Source organism: Macaca thibetana, chromosome 7 (assembly GCF_024542745.1).
Source record: "Macaca thibetana thibetana isolate TM-01 chromosome 7, ASM2454274v1, whole genome shotgun sequence".
In the NCBI taxonomy this organism is placed as follows: Eukaryota; Metazoa; Chordata; class Mammalia; order Primates; family Cercopithecidae; genus Macaca; species Macaca thibetana.
This window is the reverse complement of record NC_065584.1, coordinates 107,707,094-107,730,365: the sequence shown is the minus strand read 5'-3', so window position 1 is coordinate 107,730,365 and position 23,272 is coordinate 107,707,094. Positions and strand designations below refer to the sequence as shown.

The 23,272-nt window shown below is 40.4% G+C and overlaps 1 protein-coding gene across 6 annotated transcripts in view; it reads right to left on the bottom strand.

Moving 5' to 3' along the window:
• ADAMTSL3 (ADAMTS like 3) overlaps nucleotides 1-23,272 on the bottom strand; it is a 414,992-nt gene that overhangs the window by 171,407 nt on the left and 220,313 nt on the right. For all 6 annotated transcript variants that reach the window (XM_050796105.1, XM_050796106.1, XM_050796108.1 and 3 more), the window contains exons 8-9: nucleotides 15,844-15,918; nucleotides 9,791-9,948 (exon numbers count right to left, since the gene is read on the bottom strand). In XM_050796105.1, coding sequence (XP_050652062.1) covers nucleotides 9,791-9,948; nucleotides 15,844-15,918 — 233 coding nt within the window. The remainder of the gene's footprint in view (nucleotides 1-9,790; nucleotides 9,949-15,843; nucleotides 15,919-23,272) is intronic.

Here is a 23,272-nt window from a genome sequence, read left to right as displayed (position 1 = left end):
ATATCTTAGGGGCTGGGCATGGTGACTCACACCTGTATTCCCAGGACTTTGGGAGCCCAAGGCAGAAGGATCACTTGAGCTCATGAGTTTGAGACCAGCCTGGGCAACACAGCTGGATCCTGTTACTACAAAAAAAAAAAAAAATTTTTTTTTTTTTTTTAATTTGGCCAGGTGCAGTGGCTCACATCTGTAATCCCAGCAGTTTGGGAGGCTGAGGTGGGTGGATCACTAGAGGTCAGGAGTTCAAGACCAGCCTGGCCAAGAGGGTGAAACCCTGTCTCTACTAAAAATACAAAAAAATTGCCAGGTGTGGTAGCATACACCTGTAATCCCAGTTACTCGGGAGGCTGAGGCAGGAGAATACCTTGAACCCAGGAGGTGGACGTTGCAGGGAGGTGAGATCATGCCACTGCACTCCAGTCTGGGTGACAGAGTAAGTCTCCAATAAATAAATAAATAAATAGCCAGGCATGGTGGTGTGCACATGTAGTCCCAACTACTTGGAAAGCTGAGGTGAGAGAATCACCAGAGCCCAGGAGGTCAAAGCTGCAATGAGTCACGATTGTGCCACTGAACCTCAGCCTGGGCAACAGAGCGAGACCCCATCTCAAAAAAAACAACACACACACAAACAATGACAAAAAGAAGAATATCTTCATGATTCTGGATGAGGCAGATTTCTCAACCAGGATACAAATAGCACTAAGAATAAAGTTAAAGACTGATAAACTACATTACAGTAAAATTGAGAACTTCTGTAGAGGGAAACTGATAGCCCTAAATACATTTAATGGAGAAAAAAATGAAAATAGAATGAATTAAGAATTCAGTTCTAGAAGCTGAAAATATAACACCAAAATAAACCCATATAAAAATAAAAGAATAAAAATTTATATAAATAGAAACGTAAAAAAAAACTCTGAGTTAATGAACAAAACAAAAATGTAGTTGTTAGATGTCTCAGAGACAATGTTTGGATGGTCTGAGTAAAACAACAATTACACAAGCAACCAATAAACGAGTTTAGGAATGAAAGAGACATAGTTATAGGTAAAGAGGAGACTATTTTTAACGATAAGGGAATACCATGATTACATTTGAAGAGCTAAGTTTGAAAAATGAGATGAATTGGATACTTCTCTAGAAAAATGTAAATTTCAAAATTGGCTAAAATAATAAGCCTAAGAAAAACATAAATGGTTTCTAAGTCTTCTCCATTACCACTGAAAAGAAAAATAAAAGAGAGAAATAAAAGGCATTAAGCCAGATGTGTTACAGAAAGAGAAATCCTTAGCGCAGTAGACACATTTCATTGCCTACCAACATCCATTTCTCCTTTCCATTTTATAGACACTCAATTTTGTTCATGCTCATTCCTCCCTCCTGTGTCTTACATATACATACATACATCCTGATTGTTCTTTTTTTTTTTTTTTTTTTTTTTTTTTTTTTTTGAGATGGAGTCTTGCTCTGTCACCAAGCTGGAGTGCGGTGCTGCAATCTTGGCTCACTGCAACCTCTGCCTCCCAGGTTCAAGCGATTCTCCTGCCTCAGCCTCCCAAGTAGCTGGAATTACAGGTGCCTGCCACCATGCCCAGCTAATTTTTGTATTTTTATAGTAGAGACGGGGTTTCACCATGTTGGCCAGGATGGTCTCGATCTCCTGATCTCGTGATCCACTTGCCTCAGCCTCCCAAAGTGCTGGGATTACAGGCGTGAGCCACTGCACATCCTGATTGTTCTGAGTGAATCACCATGGTCACATTTACCTTGCTAGTGGCAGGACCTATGAGTGTTCCGCTCAGATACACAACTGCAAAGAGTGTCACTGGCCAACAGCCCCAGTTCTGGGTCAAGCTTCCCATGGGATGCTCCTAGCCAGTGACTAAGCACAGCAGGGATACTGAAGGCAGAGCTATTCCTGGGAGACACTAGAGTCCTGTGATGAATGACTTTGGCTCAGGGTCTCCTCTCTAGCTTTGCTGAATTGTCCTAGAACCTACTGCATTTAAGATGCTTGCATTTGACCTTCCTTCCTTCCCTCTCTCCTTCACTCATGGTCAGATTTTCAGTGCAGGCTGATGGCTCTCCCAGCATCATCCTGCTCTCCCACTTTTTTCTCATAGGCGTTTCCTGAATAAATTCTTGTACTTCTCATCCTGCCTTGGCATCTGATTCTTAGAGGACCCAGATGAACACAGTAGTGGGTGGTATAGAGTGGGCACGTGACCCAATTCTTGTTGATGAGAGGTGGTAAAAGGTCTACCATGGAGTTTCTGGGGTTTCCTTGCTGAGAAAGTCCACAAGAAAGAAAAAGGCCTACTGGGCTTCCAGAGATCACATCGTCTTGTCCACATGTGACACCTGGACCAGTGCCTTTTGCTTTCAGTGCAGGGCAAATATACAACAGCTTACTCAAATCCATGCACGATATCCTCAAATGGGCCCTAAATGCTGCCAGTGGGCACACTATCTTTCCCCTAGTCCCTCGACACTGCCATTCTTGTCTTGCTGCACGTTCTTGGTGGTGTGGCTGGGACCCCTATCCAATCCTTGGCTGCCTTACAGCTCTGCACCTAGGGAGACCATCGGATTTATTGTTCATGCCAGGATGCTTCTGAGAGTGAAAGGAGGAGCCACTGACAATTAAGTTGGGGTAACAAGCACAAACTGGGCCTTTTCTGAACAAAATAGGACCCATAGTCTCTCTACCCACACCTCTCTGCTAAAGTGTCATTTTGCCACCACCATGTCACCCCCTGGCCAGCCAAGAGTACATTAAATTTTCTAGATGTCTTCCATTACCACTCAGGAACTGAAGGAGACCACGGGGAGCTAAACTCAGACTCAGCCTGTGACTGAACGTTTCATGGCACTAATTCCACTTTCACTCTCATGTGGCTTCTCTGGGTTGTTGCTGATGGAGGTGGAATCCCCATGAGGCACTTTCCTCTGGAAGCTCTGCCTGGGGAGGGAGCAAAAGCTCCTTTTCTGCTTTTAGCTTTCCTTGAAAGCCTCCCTGCCCTGGAGAGCGACCACCATCATGAAACACGTCTTGCTGCCTGCTTCCTTCGTCCTGGCGCCAGGAGAGGGAGAAGGCTTTCCACATCCCAGCTGGATATGCCCTGCAGTGCACGTCCTCCTGAGGACACTGGACCGAGACGCACCCTCACTGGAGAAAGGAGCATCCTCTCCATGTTATAGAAGATGTGCTATGGATTAGGACCCCAGGCTTGGCCCTGGAAATGTTATGGGGACTAAATCAATTTGGAAAATCTTCATCTTTCTCCACTAAGCGTGGCTTTCCACAGACTAAGCTAAAAATAATAATAACCCTACTTTAATAATGAAAAGATGAACATGAATGCTTTCTCTTGCACTCCTGCTAATCACCCATCTGCCATACCACTGCTGTCAAGTCCACAGGGCAAACAGCTCTGATGAAAAAGGAAATGGTGAAGTACAGAGAATGGCAAAAGAGAAATGCACATTAACATCTGCAAAAGTGTATTACCACTGTTTGATGAGGAAAATGAGTTTTATAATAAAAGCATGTGGTCAGGCATAGTGGCTCACACCTCTAATTCCAGCTCTTTAGGAGTCCGAGGCAGGAAGGTTGCTTGAGCTCAGGAGTTCAATGCCAGCCTGGGTAACATAGTGAGACTCTGTCTCTACAAAAAAAAAATTAAAATTAGCTGGCTATGGGGCTGTGTGCCTCTAGTCCCAGGTAATTGGAGGCTGAGGCCAGAGGATTACTTGCAGCCTGTACTTGGCCTAGGTGACGGAGCAAGACCTATCTCAAAAACAAACAAAACCGATGGTATAAAAATGAATTCAAATTCAACTATTTGACTTGGCCACTTCAAAAGAATTTCCAAAATTTGTGAAATAGATTTTTATGTAAAACTATTCATAGTATATCTACATTTCTACACATATCTTAGCTGTGAGTTCTGGTAATTACTAAAGCAGTGTATGAATTGCTTTAACCAAGAAATTTCCCTCAACAGACCACATTACAGAAAAATATGCAATATTCTAAAAGTTTCTGCCTTTGGAATGAATGATAAATGCTTACAATGAGACAGAATCCCAATGACTGAGAGGCATGAGGAAACAGGTAAATTTTCTTTTCTGCTGGCACTGTTAGGGGTTGAATTGTGTGCCCCAAAAACAACATGTCAAAAGCGTAGCCCACAGTATCTCAGAATACTATCTTATTTGAAATACGGTCTTTGCCAATGTAGTTAAGGTAAGGTAACTGGGAGGACTTAATCTAGTATAAGTGGTGTCCTTATAAAAACAGGAAGTTTGGACTGGCCAGGTGTGGTGGCTCATGCCTGTAATTCCAGCACTTTAGGAGGCCAAAGTGGGCAGATAGCTTGGGCCTAGGAGTTCGAGACCAGCCTGGCCAACATGGCGAAACCCCGTCTCTACTAAAAATACAAAAATTAGTCCAGCGTGGTGGAGCGCGTACTCAGGAGGCTGAGGTGGGAGAATGGCTCGAACCCAGGAAGTGGAGGTTGCAATGAGCCTAGATTGTGCCACTGCACTTCAGCCTGGGTGACATAGTGAGTCTCTGTCTCAAAAAAAAAAAAAAAAAAATGCATGGGAGAAACTGAGAAATTTGCACCCAGAGGCAGACATGCACAGAGGGAAGGTGATTCCTGAACTCGAAGAACTGAGGCGAGAGGCATAAGACAGCTTCTCCTTCACAGCCCTCAGAAGAAACCGATCCTGCCAACACCCTGATTTTGGACTTTCAGGCTTCAGAACTGTGGGACAATAAATTCGGTTGTTTAGGCCACTCAGTTGTGGAGTACTCAGTAACAACAGTCTTGTGAAGCTAATATAGGCACTGACTCTAAAACTGTGTCTTGCTGAGTTTTGAAACACCTGTGAACGTATAAACGTAGCCACTATCTGCACTGCATTGAAAGCCTCCAACATGTTCTTTCAGAGAACCAAGACAGGCAGTTTCAAATCCTCTTGTGCCCAGATAAGTTAAATATGCTATCATAACTCCCCAGAAAGAGAAGAAGCTCATGGGTTGACAGCATAAAAGATATCTAGAGCTGAGGAAACTGAAGATGGAGATTGTACAACTGAGGACTAGTAGAAAAGCAATCAGAAAACATTTTCCTGAAGAAACACAAAATATCAGAGTGGAAAAAAAATGAATCCCTAAGAAGACAACTAGATGAAAAAGGAAGATTTCAGAGCCCAAGAAGAGAAACTTTTTTTTTCTCCCCGAAGATATATATGTTTTTTAAAAGATGAGAAAATCTACCAAAAGTAGTTAAAAATTAACCATGGAAAGACATGTCTTTATCAAAGTCATTTAATTTTGTTTTTTCAGATATCCTCATGGGAATATACTTAAAATTGATATTCACAAACGTCTACTCATAGATGCAAATATTCAGTAAATTCTCACTGAATTAATAGTGTATATCTTGCTGTCAATCTATGAAGCACATGGCATCAACTACTGTACTTAGCCAAGACTCACTACTGCTACCTGGGGGCAACCTGCACATATTGAGGAAGCAGGGCCCTAATGCAAAATATCCCTTAGTGCTATGACAAGGGTCATCCATGAAAAGCAGGTCATTGAGGGCTGGGCACGGTGGCTCACACCTGTAATCCCAGCAATTTGGGAGGCTGAGGCAGGAGGATTGCTGGAGGCCACGAATTCAAGATCAGACTGGGCAACATAGTGAGGCCCTGTAGCCACACACAAATAAAAAAAAAGAAAAAACGGAAACAGGTTATTCAGGAAAACAAGCATATATAATGAGAAATCCACTGGAAGAAGGAAATGTGCAATTTTCAAGAATGGTCCAACCATGAAAATATAGCTTCTTAAAGAGTAGAAAAAAGAAATTTTTTTTTCTCATTGGTATAGTGAGATGCTAAGCTGCAAAATCTGAGCAACAATACCTGTAAGACAACCTAACATCCCATTGATGTCTACATATTTTACTCTTTATGTAAGAATACAGTAGTGTTCAACAGTATAGTTACCAAAAGCCCATGAAATAAGGTCTACTACATGAACTGTAGCAAAGTGTGTGCCTCAACCTAGCTCAGCACACCCACGGCTGTGCTAAATTAGCACTGATTATGCAGGACTGGTATTCACTGCCTCATCCTCTCTCAGGTTGAAGCCAGGTCTTCCAGTTATAGACTAGCTTTTGTTGGTTGACTGGAATGGAAAGAGATACAATGAAACACAGGGACACAGGTCTGACTGTCATCAGTGACCTCACAGGCACTTTTAACCTCCCACTCAAAGTACAGCCATGACTTGATTGTGTGATGGGCCAGGAAGAGATGAATGGAAGCAGAGTTCCTTATCTTAGCAACAATACAGGCTGGGAAATACTACAATGTTTGGAACCAAAAAAAAGGAAATGATGGAAAAGGATACTTCCCAGAAACCCACATTATTTGGACAAGCTCCCAAGTCAGGAAAAAAACAACATCAGAGCCACTCTTACTTCAACATAAGTGTCTCCAATTTTGCCACATTCTCCCCTACTAAGTACAACACATCCATGAGAGACAATTGCTGTGGGTATGAAAATGAGGTTCTATTTATGCATGAGTCAGACAGTTGTCTGTAACACCCTCTTTGATAAATGTATTTTTCAAAACACCTTTTCAGTCTAGAGAGATCAAAAGCTTTCCAGGAGTTGAAGTCAAAGTCCAGAACTGTTTATTAAATCTGAGAGAGCCAGAACTTAGAGACAGGAACATAAAGGACTGAATATGAATGCAGACACTGTACCCTGAATGTGCTGTTAAAATGTACTCTATTGGCCGGGCGCGGTGGCTCACGTCTGTAATCCCAGCTCTTTGTAAGACCAAGGTGGGTGGATCATTTGAGATCAGGAGTTTGAGACCAGTCTGAACAACATGGAGAAACCCCATCCCTACTAAAAATACAAAAAAAAAAAAAATTTAGCCAGGTGTGGTGGTGCATGCCTGTAATCCCAGCTACTCAGGAGGAGGTTGCAGTGAGCCGAGATCGTGCCATCTCTCTCTCTCTCACACACACACACACACACACACACACACACACACACACTTTTTAAAATTTACTCTATTAAGAGATGAGTACATAATTTGGGCAAGAAGGTGTAATTTTTAATTATGCACATAGTATGTGAATTCATTCTTCCATTTGCTTTTTTTTTTTATTATTATTATTATTATTATTATTGAGATGGAATCTTGCTGTGTTGCCCAGGCTAGAATGCAGTGGTGCGATCTTGGCTCACTGCGACCTCTGCCTCCTGGGTTCAAGTAATTCTCCTGCCTCAGCCCCCTGAGTAGCTGGGATTACAGGTGTGCGTCACCATGTCCAGCTATTTTTGTATTTTTAATAGAGACAGGGTTTCATCATGTTGGACAGGCTGGTCTCGAACTCCTGACCTCAGGTGATTCACCCGCTTTTGCCTCCCTAAGGGCTGGGATTACAGGCATGAGCCACCACGCCTGCCCAGTCACATTCTTCCTTTTAAACATTATTTTAAGAATTAGATACTACAAAATGTTATCCCCTCTAAAATAGTCACTGTTGTTTTCAGTGTTTCCATTTTGAAACGTATCCTTCCACATTATTTTTAAAAATATGCACACACACACATATACATATATGTGTGAGTACATACAAACACATAGAAATATGCAGTTTATGTGTGTGTTTTTATAAATGGTATCAATAAACAGTATAGTGTTAAGATCTACTGATGCTGATACTGTAACCAAACAATATCTCGAAATACTAATCTTTGTGGGTGCTTTCCTCATTTCATCATTGTATTACTGTCTCCTATTCAGTCAGGGACCTCCAAGTTGACTTAAGAAGAATACAGATTCTCTGAGTAGTACTTAAAAGAGAATAAAATGCCGGGCGCGGTGGCTCACGCGTGTAATCCCAGCACTTTGGGAGGCCAAGGCGGGCGGATCACGAGGTCAGGAGATCAAGACCATCCTGGCTAACACGGTGAAACCCCCTCTCTACTAAAACTGCAAAAAATTAGCCGGGCGAGGTGGCGGGCGCCTGTAGTCTCAGCTACTCGGGAGGCTGAGGCAGGAGAAAGGCGTGAACCTGGGAGGCGGAGCTTGCAGTGAGCTGAGATCCGGCCACTGCACTCCAGCCTGGGCGACAGAGCAAGACTCCATCTCAAAAAAAAAAAAAAAAAAAAAAAAAAAAGGTAATTATGGCTTCCCCAAAACCTTTCACAATATGACTGTCTAAGAAGAATATTGGGTCAATGCTTTAAGAATATGACACAGAAGTCAGAAACATAAATGTCTGTGGAGGCTAGGCAGATGATATAAATGCCAGATCAGGATGAATGGCAACCAACCACTTATGCCTTTAGTGTTAGGGACACAATACGCAGTGGTGTGGACCACTGCAGACCCGAGACTGGAAGGCAGCTGTTCCCCAGTTACAGTCAATTATTGCTATTGTAAAATGCAAGCTAGTTGTCAGCTCTTCCCATTTTTACAGAGATGCGGGGGCGGGGGGAAACCAAAAAACAAAAAACAAAAGACCTGATCTTTTGATGTAAAAATCTCTCGATTTTTAAGTGTTGATTATTCAAAATCCAAAGCTTCAGAAACAAAACAATACAGTGTGCAGGCCAATACTTGGCCGGTCCCATTGCAGGCTGAATTTATATCTCAGGGATTGGGATGGGTTAGCAACTCTCATCTACCTCCGTGCATGTTCCTCTGCTGACACAACTGATGTCTCAGTGAAACATTCCATGACAAATTAATATATAGAACATAGACAGCTTTTTAAAGTTAATGGGTTTTTTTTCATATAGAAAAATATAACTGGTAATTGGGGCTATTTTCTAGCTTCCATTTACATTTTGGAACAGGTTTCTGAAACAGGATAGGACAAAACCACACACTGAACTATCTTTTTCATTTCCTGGCATTTTCAAATTTATCAGAAGAGTTTCAAACTGTGTCACCTTGGAAATATATTGGCCACTATACTTCATGTCCTCTGAATGAGGGAAGATGCCCCAGCAGTATCCAGAAAGGGGACATAGGCTCATGGTTCCAGAGAAGAAGAGTTCTTCTGAAGATACAGACACTTGTGACAAGTGTCTGTCATAGAACATCTGGGGAAGCAAATCCTGATCTTCAATCAGCCCACTGCAAGACTGCATATTCTAAGGGTTGAAGGTTGAAATAAAGATCCCTTAAGGATAACTATCTTAAAGGAGGGTAAGGAATGAGCCCCTGTTGTCTCTGCTCTCCTTTGCAAGGCGAAGACATGCAGCGGCACAACACTGGTTTAGGATATGGTGCATTTAACCATTCGCTGTTTTCACCAAACTCTATCTAAAACTGAACACAGCTGCTTGGGAGGTTGAGGCAGAAGGATCAGTTGGGCCCGGGAGTTCAAGGCTATGATTGCAGCTGTGAATAGCCACTGCACCAGCCTGAGCAACACAGAGAGACCCTGTTTCTTAAATCAACAAACAAACCAAAAAAGCAACCAGAGATTATAAATAAAGAATCAATCATTCCCCCATAAAAGTGAAGTTTGTTTTTAACTGTCAGGGTTAGCAGCAGAAATTTAAGAGTGCTGAACAATCTTTAAGAATGAACTGCCAAGATGGAAATATCGATGACACATGCTCTGTATTAAAAAACAATCATTGATGACCTCTTGCTAAACAAACTTACTGTTTTAAAAATAAAGATGTTCTGGGATTCAGGTACATGAATTTTATGAAGAGGATCATCCTACCTTGAAGATGAAATCAGCCATCAGAGGTCCTGGAATCTTAAAGGTTTGCCTCTCAGAGCCCCTCTGAAATTCCACTGTTGTGTTTTCTACAACAAAGACGCCAGGGCTGTTAAAGCTGTGTTCTCCTTTGCTTCCTTGAAGTGTTTTTGATTCAATAACTACAATTAAAATATATGATTCAAATAAGAAACAATCTTAAAGGCATTTTATTACAAAAGACACTTTAGCAAGTACAATGTCAGTATATGATATCAAAACAATGTCAAAATAGCCACTCAGTTTACAAACATTAATTGATATTGGTGAAATAGATATAACAGATTTTTAATTGTCTATAGAAAAGGAGCTAACAAGGGTGTCAGGCCCTAATAGTTCTACTCAATTCTTTGGAGCCATTTCTAGCATAAGGGGAAAGAGAAAACTTTTCTTTCTTTATATGTTTTCATGATGTAGCTAATACTCAAAAGTAAAGCTATGTTCACTCATTTTATTATTTGTCAAAAGATCTTATGCCTACTCTTTTAGACAAAAATCACAGCAAATTTCAAATTTGCTTTTTATCAAACAAAACTTTTCATTTTGAAATAATTCTAGATAAACAGGAAGTTGCAAAAATAGTATAGAGAGGTCCTTTGTAACCTTCCTTCCCTTTTGTCTAATGTTTACATGTTACAAAAGTATAGTCGAATATCAAAACCAGGAAATTGACACTGGTACAATAGGTGCATATAGTTCAATGTCATTTTATCACCCACCATCACAATCAAAATACAGAACCATTCCATTGCCACAAAGACGTCCCTTGTGCATGAAACCCCTTTTTTCGAATTTGCTTTCACATGAACAAAAGTGCTTTTAAGATTTCCTACAGAAAAAAAATGTTCGCTTATCACAGTTTAAACAAAAAAGCATTTCTACTTTATTTAAATTTGTCTTTCCTCCCTTTTTCTTTTCTTTCTTTTATTTTCTTTTAAATTTGTCTTTCTTCCTTCTTTCTTTTCTTTCTTTTATTTTCTAAGTGTCACCATACTTAGTAGATCTGGTTTCATGTTGAGAGAGGCAATAAAAAATGTATATACAGCTAGATTCTGGGGCACCTGCATTTCTGGCCCCGTATTTTTCTCTAGCTTTCTGCCTTGGGTTTTCATTGCCTCATATCTAAAATGAGGAGTCAGAGCAGTCAATCTCCCAGGTCCAACTCTATTTTAAAACCCACACTTGATTCAATGATATCATACCAGTCTTTAACAATTTCAAACAAAGAACACAAAGGAACCAAAATTCCACTGAGTGTCAAAAATAGAAAGCTGATAAAATGTGACAAAATAGTCTGGCATTAGGGAGCTTCCATCCATGGGCTGCTGGGCTTTGGTTGTTTTCATTTGCTGGATTTTTCTCTGTCACTGGAGCAGCTGCAGGAATTCAAGTGCCCTGGACAGACTGCATAACAGGCATTAGGAGACATCCCTGATTATCCCTGACAGGCAGGCTGGGAACTTTTCTGGGAAAATTCAAAGGCTGGACATGAGCTACTTGATCTGGAGGAGTCATTAGCGGTCGAAGAATAATGCTGGCTACTTTCAGGCACACAAAACCCCAACCACTTTGGCCCTGATCTCCATGACCGCAATAGATTTTTGGAAAGTGTGAGATTAAATTCATTTCCTAGTTCCAATGAAGATATAAAACTGAGTGTTATAAAGTGAGTTGTCAGTAAAAATGAAATGGGGAACTGGAGATAGTAAGTGGTCCCTACAATGGATGTCTCTAAAGTCAATGAGAAAAAAAAAAACGATGAGCATTAAGGCAATATCAAGACGCAAAATGAAGTTGGACATAACGCATCCTCACAGAAGGCATGCAAAATACAAGTTTCTAGACACTGATTTAGCCTGAAATGACTTGATTAAATTCAAGTAGCGTGCAATGGATTCCGCGGCTGTGTTGGGGTAGTAATTGTTTTACCATTGTGCTAACCTTCTGGACCACAGCATTCCAAGTTGCAGATCGGGATGCAGAGTTGAGGCAGGGGGTGTAAAAATCTGGGAAGGTGATCTGGGAGGAAGGGACGACCAGTTGCTATGATATCTATTCCCTAAACCAAAGGCCAGCATTTTTGTTAACTTGGTTTTGATATTTTGTTTTTAATACAGAATCTAGCCACTATTTTAACAGTGTCTAAGAGTCTCAGTGACACGGATATAAAAACACAAGTAGCAAAAACAATGTTCAAGTTCACGTTAATTACCCAAACCACTCTGCTTCTCCACTAAATGGTACACTTATTGTAAAATATTTTTAATTTGAGTATTTCAAAAGGCTTCCAGTTCTCTAAAGCACAAACACTGGTTGCCTTTCTAGGAGGCAGAAAGCAGGTATTTTGACCTCGATTGTGTAAATGGGTAACCAGAATCAAAGGTGAATGAAGAAAGACTGGTGAAGTGATTCAGTGAAAGTAGAGTTTATGGACACAAACAATTCTGATAATCTGGATTAACAAAGCCATTGTGCCAAATCCACAGCAAGGTGGAGGCCGATGCAGTTCTTTAAAAGTTGTCATTTTTATTGGTGGCAAACTTGCTTCTCCTCTGTGCTGGTGCCTCTTAAAAATAAATGATTGATAAAGGAGTTTGTGGTGTTTCAATCAACAATTCAGATGATGACTTATGGATACCTTTAAGTTTTTATTAATTTCCACCATTTCCCCATATTTACTGCAGCCCCATGTTGTGACAAAGTGTGATTCATGGCTAGTGAGAGCTGCATGTGGAAGCCCTTCAGTTCTCAGCGGTTTCACTGACCCTCTGTGGTTTCTGCAGCAAGGTGGTTAGTGTGTGGGAGACCCCAGGAAGCCTGTAAACATCCCCACCAGTATTAAGGGAAGAGAGTGTGAGCCTTCTTTCCTGCTGCCCACAGCCCAACTTCTTTCTCCTCTCCAGACTTAAAACTGAGGGGAGGGAGGGAACTGTTGGGGAAGACATGATAGGTAGTCTCAAAAAGAGTAAAAATTAGAAATCATGACTTTCTTTTATCCCCAAGTCTTCACAACTCAGGTCTCTAGTGATGCCTTTAAATATTTTAATCCATTACTAGCTATTTGTAAAAGAAATTATGCCTAGAAAAATGACAGATGCTTCTAACTGCTTCTAGTTGAAGGGTCTGCATTGAGAAGTATCAGTTCAGGCTTCTTTCAAAAAAGGCAGCGTCATGGTAACCATCCCCAAGAGGTCTCCCTAAATTCTAAAGGCCATGAAAGTACTGTCAGGTAAATGTGGAATGGGTGTTTAGTATGGCTAACATAGTTATAAATACATCAAACTTATATGTACAGTAGAGCTGTATTTGTATATGCTAATTTCATTCATGTCAATTTCCTTTGATTGGTCATTAGGTACAGTACCCATGTTTATTTATACATCTCTATATATGGTAATCAGGGCTTAAAGGGAATATATTCTTCCAATTGAATTGGAGGTTTTTGGTTTATGATCTCTTGACTTCTTAAGTTTATTGCTAGTCAAACACATTTAACGCTGAAGTTTTGCTGCAATAAAATCTGTTTTGCAGGGATCTGCTTATTGCTTCCATTTTTTAAGGGATGCACCCCTGGAAAATTTGGGGCTGTGTGCTCCCCATAATGCTGTGGCAAGACTTGGGACAGGACTGGAAATTCAGGATCTAAACAAACACTTCTAGGCAGTATGTAAGATGGATATTCTGTAATTAAAATTCACTCCACAGCAAAGAGACTGACATTAATGTTGCTGGGTATTTTCGGTTCTTAGTAATGCAGTCTTTTGGATAGTTATAGTTAATGTGGATGTTAAAAAGAATGACTTATTACTGCAAAATAAGCTTCATTTCAGAAATATCTCTTTTACAAATAAAAATTAAGAAAAAAGTTCCATAAATCCAGAAAATAAAACCACTTCTATATTTAGATATTCAGAAATGTTAACTAAGTGCTTAGTAAATGACGCCAGTTCTATTCATCAGCAAAGAAGGATAACTTTCAGAAATACTTCTACTGCCAATTGTGAGATTGTTCAGAGAGGGAAATAGTCCAAGCAACAATAGTCACTCTTGAAGAAATGGGAACATTTTTGAGCCCTGTTCTTGGAAGAGTGCCAGTCTTGAATATAAAGTTATGGTGAATATGCCAGAACATACACACATAAACGAATTTTTGTCTCAAAGTGTTCACCTTTACTTATTCTGTTTACTGTTTCCTTATTCTGTTTTTACAATTTATAAAACTATATTTGGAGCTGAATTTTGGGGAATGGCCTTTAATATCATGAGACTATCAAGACCATTCACTGCGTTTTTTTGTTTTTTAACATCTTTTCCACATATAATTTGCATGCCATAAACTTTGCCCTTTTAAAATGCATAATTTAATGGTTTCAGTGTATTCACAGAGTGAAGCCATCACCATCATCTATTTATTACTTCAAACTCACAGTATTCTGGGAAACCAGTGTCGGCCTTCAGGAACCCCTAGACGGGAAGCTGTGAAGTGCTAGCAGCAAGGCTTGTTCTGATCAGCCATATTCACTGATAAGGTTTTGTATTTTAAATTTTGTTTTGTTTTATTTTTTTGTACCACTTTGCTGAAATCTCCAGAACATTCCCAAATCTTACTTTACTCTCCATGTATTAGTATTATTTTAGAGACACGGTCTTGCTGTGTCACTCAGGCTGGAGTGGCAGATTGCAGTGGTGCAATCACAGCTCACTGCAACCTTGAACTCCTAGGCTCAAGGAGTTGCTTAGACTACACGCCTGTAGTAGCCAGGCTACTCCTTGGACTATCTCAGTCTCTTGAGTAGTTTGGACTACAGGCATGCACCACTATGCCTAGCTAATTTTTTAAAAATTTTTTGTAGAGATGGGGTCTTCCTGTGCTGTCCAGGCTTGTCTCAAACTCCTGACTCAAGTGATCCTCCTGCCACAGCCTCCCAAAGAGCTGGTATTACAGGTGTGAGCCACCGCACCCAGCCATCCTATACAAAATAGTTTATTTGACATATAATTTGGTTTTTATTTTCCCCTGAGGGGATTAATCTTAAACAGTAAATTTTCCATTGGGGTATGAGAACAGAAAAATTCAGGGTACAATACAGATAATTTCCCTGGTTATATAGACTATTTTACCCACTACAGAATAGTTGGGGGTATTCAACAGGGTACTACCACCCCCAAGAATGGAAATAAAGGAAAATCTTGAATTTCTTCAAGAGAAATTCCAGGCACCTAACTAGCCTTGAGAAGTAAATGAGCAACTTCACAAGCAGGAAGGTAATGGTGGATTACAACAATAGCCAAAAAATGTTGGAGTCACAGGATGTATGGTTCCCTATAGAAACTAATGATAACATTTTAACATATGTCCCTGAGTAGTTTTTCAGGAAATCTAGATCCCTACCAAATGGATCCACTGGCACACAGACCTCCATTAAGAGGGAACTGAGGCTGAACGCTGACTGCCTTTCTTTGTCCTACATTTCTTCCTGAGGCACCTGGATATCACGCCCAAGGGCCAGATCTAACATTCTTTTCTGCTAACTTCAAGTCTTAGGCAAAACTTCCCTTTCTTAACCAATAGCAAATCAGAAAATATTTGAATCTACCTATGGTCTGTAAGCCCTCACTTCAAGATATTCCACCTTTTCAGGTCAAACCAGTACATAGCCTCCATGTATTAATTTGTGACTTTGCCTGTAATGTCTATCTCCCTGTCTTGAAAAATCCTTACATGTAAGACATCAGGGAGTTCAGGTCTTAAGCATGAGCTGTTTGATTCTCTTTGCTTGGTGCTCTGCAATAAATACCTGACTGTCTGTGGCTGCAAATCCTAGTGTCAGTGTTTAGCTTTGCTATGCCAAGCAGGTGGACACAAGTTTGGTAACATTACCCATTAACTTAGAGAAAGTTTCTTTTGCTTGTAGGTTTGGTTTGCGGCTTTTTTTGTTTTGTTTTGTTTTGTTTTTGTTTTTTGGCTAACTAAACTTTCAGGATATTAAAAAATGTTAAGATTAAATTCTACTTACAGAGGTGGGCAGGTCCTTTCACTGTAATTCTCACACTTCGACTCCCCAAAGGAACAGCTATTACATTTTCTTCTCCTGGGAAAGAACAGAAAACAACTGCAATAAAACCAGTACACTAAAGGCCTATGAAAATGATCAAGTCAATCAAAACTGGGGGCATCTGCAAAATATTCTTAACTATATTTCATTCCTGCAATCCTAGCACTTTCGGAGGCTGAAGCGGGCAGATCACTTGAGGTCAGGAGTTCCAGAGCAGCCTGGCCAACATGGTGAAACCCCATCTCTACTGAAAAGACAAAAATTAATCAGGCGTGATGGCACATGCCTGTAGTCCCAGCTAACCGGCAGGCTGAGGCAGAAGACTCGCTGGAACCTAGTAAGTAGAGTCTGCAGTGAGCTGAGAACATGCCACTGGACTCCTGGGCAACAGAGTAAGATTCTGTCTGAAGAAAAAAAAAACAGGAAATCCTTGGAAATCACTAACTGTGTGTAAAGCAGATGAATATTACATAATTTCATTTAAATACACCCTTAAATAACATTAAAGAAACGTTTAAAGTAAATGCACTGCCTACTACCTCAATTGCCTTTACTCTAATGACCCAATCCATGTGCTTTGATGAGGGTCTGCAAACTGTGGCCCCTAGGCCAAATCTACTCACACCTCTTCATTCATTCATTTAAGGCTGTTTGTGCTCTTCAAGGTAGAATTGAGTTGTAGTAATGAGACCATATGGCTCAATAACACTAAAATATTTACTGTACTATCTGACTTTTCACAGAAAAATTTCATGATCCTTGGCATAGACAATTACCTACTGGAAATCCTGGTCCTCATAGATGTTTTTTCACACTGCTATACGCTCTGATAATTTAATTTTTGTGTTCACATAATAATCAAAGCTCATGTATGATATTGTATCCCACTAGTTCTCTATCTGAACATTGTCTGTTTCTAAATGAAACTAGAACATTATTAACACTACGAATTACTTCAAGCATATGTTTTTGTCTAACTTACGCAAAACAATTTTTTTTTGGATAAACTCTCCAGAGTGAAAGTAGTAAAGCAAAGGATATCAATATATTGATTGACTAGTTTGCAAGTTTTTATTAAATAGAAATACCTGTTTATAATTAAAAATTAGAAAATGCAGGGGGGGCGCCCAAGATGGCTGAATAGGAACAGTTCCAGCCTCTAGCTCCCAGCGTGAGTGACACACAAGACGGGTGATTTCTGCATTTTCAACTGAGGTACCAGGTTCATCTCACTGGGGCATGTTGGACAGTCAGTGCTGGTCCGCAGGTGCAGCCCAACCAGCGAAAGCTGAAGCAGGGCAAGGCATCACCTCACCTGGGAAGCACAAGGGGGAAGGGAATTCCTTTTCCTAGCCAAAGGAAATTGAGACACACAACACCTGGAAAATCAGGTAACTCCCACCCTAATACTGTGCTTGATCAAGGGTCTTAGCAAAAGGCACACCAGGAGATTATATCCCACACCTGGCCGGGAGGGTCCCATGCCCACAGAGCCTACCTCATTGCTAGGACAGCACTCTGAGGTCTAACTGCAAGGCGGCAGCGAGGCTGGGGGAGGGGTGCCTGACATTGCTGAGGCTTAAGTAGGTAAACAAAGCTGCCGGGAAGCTCGAAGTGGTTGGAGCCCACCATAGCTCAAGGAGGTCTGCCTGCCTCTGTAGACTCCACCTCTGGGGACAGGGCATAGGTAAACAAAAAGCAGCAGAAACCTCTGCAGATGTAAATGTCCCTGTCTGACAGCTTTGAAGAGAGCAGACTGCCTACTCAAGTGGGTCCCTGACCCCTGAGTAGCCTAACTGGGAGACATCCCCCACTAGGTGCAGACCAACACCTCACATGGATGGAACACCCCTGAGAGGAAGCTTCCAGAGCAAGAATCAGACAGCAACACTCGCTGTTCAGCAATATTCTATCTTCTGCAGCCTCCGTTGCTGATAGCCAGGCAAACAGGGTCTGCAGTGGACATCAAGCAAACTCCAACAGACCTGCAGCTGAGGGTCCTGATTGTTAGCAGGAAAACTAACAAACAGAAAGGACACCCACACCAAAACCCCATCAGTACGTCACCATCATCAAAGACCAAAGGCAGATAAAACCGCAAAGATGTGGAAAAAGCAGTGCAGAAAAGCTGGAAATTCAAAAAATCAGAGCACATCTCCCTGTCCAAAGGAACACAGCTCATCACCAGCAATGGAACAAAGCTGGATGGAGAATGACTTTGACGAGTTGAGAGAAGAAGGCTTCAGTCGATCGCACTTCTCAGAGCTAAAGGAGGAACTACGTAACCAGTGCAAAGAAACTAAAAACGTTGAAAAAATAATGGATGAATGGATAACTAGAATAATCAATGTGGAGAAGACCTTAAAAGAACTGATAGAAATGAAAACCATGATACAAGAACTACATCACAAATGCACAAGCTTCAGTAACTGACTTGATCAACTGGAAGAAAGAGTATCAATGATTGAAGATCGAATGAATGAAATGAAGCAAGAAGACAAGTGTAGAGAAAAAAGAGTAAAAAGAAATGAACAAAGCCTCCAAGAAATATGGAATTATGTGAAAAGACCAAATCTACGTCCGATTGGTGTGCCTGAAAAGTGATGGGAAAAATGGAACCAAGTTGGAAAACACTCTGCAGGATATCATCCAGGAGAACTTCCCGAACCTAGTGAGGCACGCCAACATTCAAATTCAGGAAATACAGGGAACACCACAAAGATACACCTCGAGAAGAGCAACTCCAAGACACAACTGTCAAATTCACCAAAGTTGAAATGAAGGAAAAAATGTTAAGGGCAGCCACAGAGAAAGGTCGGGTTACCCACAAAGGGAAGCCCATCACTAACAGCAGATCTCTTGGCAGAAACTCTACAAGCCAGAAGAGAGTGGGGGCCAATGTTCAACATTCTTAAAGAAAAGAATTTTCAACCCAGAATTTCATATCCAGCCAAAGTAAGTTTCATAAGTGAAGGAGAAATAAAATCCTTTACAGACAAGCAAATGCTTAGAGATTTTGTTACCACATGGCCTGCTCTACAAGAGACCCTGAAGGAAGCACTAAACATGGAAAGGAACAACCGGTACCAGCCATTGCAAAAACATGCCAAAATGTAAAGTTCATCAATACTAGGAAGAAACTGCAGCAACTAACGAGCAAAATAATCAGCTAATATCATAATGACAGGATCAAGTTCACACATAACAATATTAACCTTAAATGTAAATGGACTAAATGGTCCAATTAAAAGACACAGACTGGCAAACTGGATAAAGAGTCAAGACCCATCAGTTTGTTGTATTCAGGAGACCCATCTCACATGCAGAGACACATTGGCTCAAAATAAAGGGATGGAGGAAGATCTACCAAGCAAATGGAGAACAAAAAAAAGCAGGGGTTGCAATCCTAGTCCTTATAAAACAGACTTTAAACCATCAAAGATCAAAAGAGACAAAGAAGGCCATTACATAATGGTAAATGGATCAATTCAACAGGAAGAGCTAACTATCCTAAATATATATGCACCCAATACAGGAGCACCCAGATTCATAAAGCAAGTCCTTAGACACTTACAAAGAGACTTAGACTCCCATACAATAATAATGGGAGACTTTAACACCCCACTGTCAACATTAGACAGATCAACGAGACAGAAAGTTAACAAGGATATCCAGGAATTGAACTCAACTCTGCACCAAGTGGACCTAATAGACATTTACAGAACTCTCCACCTCAAATCAACAGAATATACATTCTTCTCAGCACCACATCGGACTTATTCCAAAACTCACCACATAGTTGAAAGTAAAGCACTCCTCAGCAAATGTACAAGAACAGAAATTATAACAAACTGTCTCTCAGACCACAGTGCAATCAAACTAGAACTCAGGACTAAGAAACTCAATCAAAACCGCTCAACTACTTGGAAACTGAACAACCTGCCCCTGAATGAATACTGGGTACATAAGGAAATGAAGGCAGAAATAAAGATGTACTTTGAAACCAATGAGAACAAAGATACAACATACCAGAATCTCTGGGACACATTTAAAGCAGTGTGTAGAGGGAAATTTATAGCACTAAATGCCCACCAGAGAAAGCTGGAAAGATCTAAAACTGACACTCTAACATCACAATTAAAAGAACTAGAGAAGCAAGAGCAAACACATTAAAAAGCTAGCAGAAGGCAAGTAATAACGAAGATCAGAGCAGAACTGAAGGAGGCAAAGACACAAAAAAAAACCTCCAAAAAATCAATGAATCCAAGGACCAGTTTTTTGAAAAGATCAACAAAATTGATAGACCACTAGTAAGACTACTAAAGAAGGAAAGAGAGAAGAATCAGGTAGATGCAATAAAAAATGATAAAGGGGATATCACCACCGACCCCACAGAAATACAAACAACCATCAGAGAATACTATAAACACCTCTACGCAAATAAACTAGAAAACCTAGAAGAAATGGATAATTTCCTGGACACTTATACTCTCCCAAGACTAAACCAGGAATAAATTGAATCCCTGAATAGGCCAAGAGCAGGTTCTGAAATTGAGGCAATAATTAATAGCCTACCAACTAAAAAAAGTCCAGGACCAGATGGATTCACAGCCGAATTCCACCAGAGACACAAGGAGAAGCTGGCACCATTCTGTCTGAAACTATTCCAATCAATAGAAAAAGAGGGAATCTTCCCTAACTCATTTTATTGGGCCAACATCATCCTCATACCAAAACCTGGCAGAGACACAACAAAAAAAAGAGAATTTTAGACTAATATCACTGATGAACATCGATGCAAAAATCCTCAATAAAATTCTGGCAAACCGGATCCAGCAGCACATCAAAAAGATTATCTACCATGATCAAGTGGGCTTCATCCCTGGGATGCAAGGCTGGTTCAACATTCGCAAATCAATAAACATAATCCAGCATATAAACAGAACCAAAGACAAGAACCACATGATTATCTCAATAGATGCAGAAAAGGCCTTTGACGGAATTCAACAGCTCTTCATGCTAAAAACTCTCAATAAATTCGGTATTGATGGAACATATCTCAAAATTATAAGAGCTATTTATGACAAACCCACAGCCAATATCATACTGAATGGGCAAAAACTGGAAAAATTCCCTTTGAAAACTGGCACAAGACAGGAATGCCCTCTCTCACCACTCCTATTCAACATAGTGTTGGAAGTCATGGCTAGGGAAATCAGGCAAGAGAAAGAAATACAAGGTATTCCATTAGGAAAAGAAGAAGTCAAATTGTCCCTGTTTGCAGACGACATGATTGCATATTTAGAAAACCCCATCGTCTCAGCCCAAAATCTCCTTAAGCTGCTAAGAAACTTCAGCAAAGTCTCAGGATACAAAATCAATGGGCAAAAATCACAAGCATTCTTATACACCAGTAACAGACAAACAGAGAGCCAAATCATGAATGAACTCCCATTCACAATAGCTTCAAAGAGAATAAAATACCTAGGAATCCAACTTACAAGGGATGTAAAGGACCTCTTCAAGGAGAACTACAAACCACTGCTCAGTGAAATAAAAGAGGACACAAACAAATGGAAGAACATACCATGCTCATGGATAGGAAGAATCAATATTGTGAAAATGGCCATACTGCCCAAGGTAATTTATAGATTCAATGCCATCCCCATTAAGATACCAATGACTTTCTTCACAGAATTGGAAAAAACTGCTTTAATACGGAACCAAAAAAGACCACGCATTGCCAAGATAATCCTAAGCCAAAAGAACGCAGCTGGGTGCATCACACTACCTGACTTCAAACTATACTACAAGGCTACAGTAACCAAAACAGCATGGTACTGGTACCAAAACAGAGATATAGACCAATGGAACAGAACAGAGCCTTCAGAAATAATACCACACATCTACAGTCATTAGATCTTTGACAAACCTGATAAAAACAAGAAATGGAGAAAGGATTCCCTATTTAATAAATGGTGCTGGGAAAATTGGCTAGCCATAAGTAGAAAGCTGAAAATGGATCCTTTCCTTACTCCTTATACAAAAATTAATTCAAGATGGATTAGAGACTTAAATATTAGACCAAAAACCATAAAAACCCTGGAAGAAAACCTAGGTAATACCATTCAGGACATGGGCATGGGCAAGGACTTCATGTCTAAAACACCAAAAGCAAGGGCAACAAAAACCAAAATTGACAAATGGGATCTCATTAAACTAAAGAGCTTCTGCACAGCAAAAGCAACTACCATCAGAGTGAACAGGCAACCTACAGAATGGGAGAAAATTTTTGCAATCTACTCATCTGACATAGGGCTAATATCCAGAACCTACAAAGAACTCAAACAAATTTACAAGAAAAAACCAAACAACCCCATCAAAAAGTGGGCAAAGGATATGAACAGACACTTCTCAAAAGAAGACATTCATACAGCCAACAGACACATGAAAAAATGCTCATCATCACTCGCCATCAGAGAAATACAAATCAAAACCACAATGAGATACCATCTCACACCAGTTAGAATGGCAATCATTAAAAAAATCAGGAAACAACAGGTGCTGGAGAGGATGTGGAGAAATAGGAACACTTTTACACTGTTGGTGGGACTGTAAACTAGTTCAACCATTGTGGAAAACAAGGTGGCGATTCCTCAAGGATCTACAACTAGAAAACCATTTGACCCAGCCATTCCATTACTGGATATATACCCAAAGGATTATAAATCATGCTGCTATAAAGACACATGCACACGTATGTTTATTACAGCACTATTCACAATAGCAAAGACTTGGAATCAACCCAAATGTCCACCAGTGACAGACTGGATTAAGAAAATGTGGCACATATACACCATGGAATACTATGCAGCCATAAAAAAGGATGAGTTTGTGTTCTTTGTAGGGACATGGATGCAGCTGGAAACCATCATTCTCAGCAAACTATCGCAAGAACAGAAAACAAAACACCACATGTTCTCACTCACAGGTGGGAATTGAACAATGAGATCACTTGGACACAGGAAGGGGAACCTCACACACCGGGGCCTATTGTGGGGTGGCAGAGTGGGGAGGGATAGCATTAGGGGATATACCTAATGTAAATGACGAGTTAATGGGTGCAGCACACCAAGCTGGCACATGTATACATATATAACAAACCTGCATGTTTTGCACATGTATCCTAGAACTTAAAGTATAATAATAATAAAAAAAGAAAATGCAGATAAACAAAAATACAAAATAAAGCTTTTTCTAATCCTACTGCCCAGAGATAATCACTTCTAACTCTTTGAGGAATGTCCATTCCAGATTTTTTGTTTGTTTTTAACATGTATACATGTAAAAGGAAAGACTGAACCATACCTAAATATCCATCAATATGGGA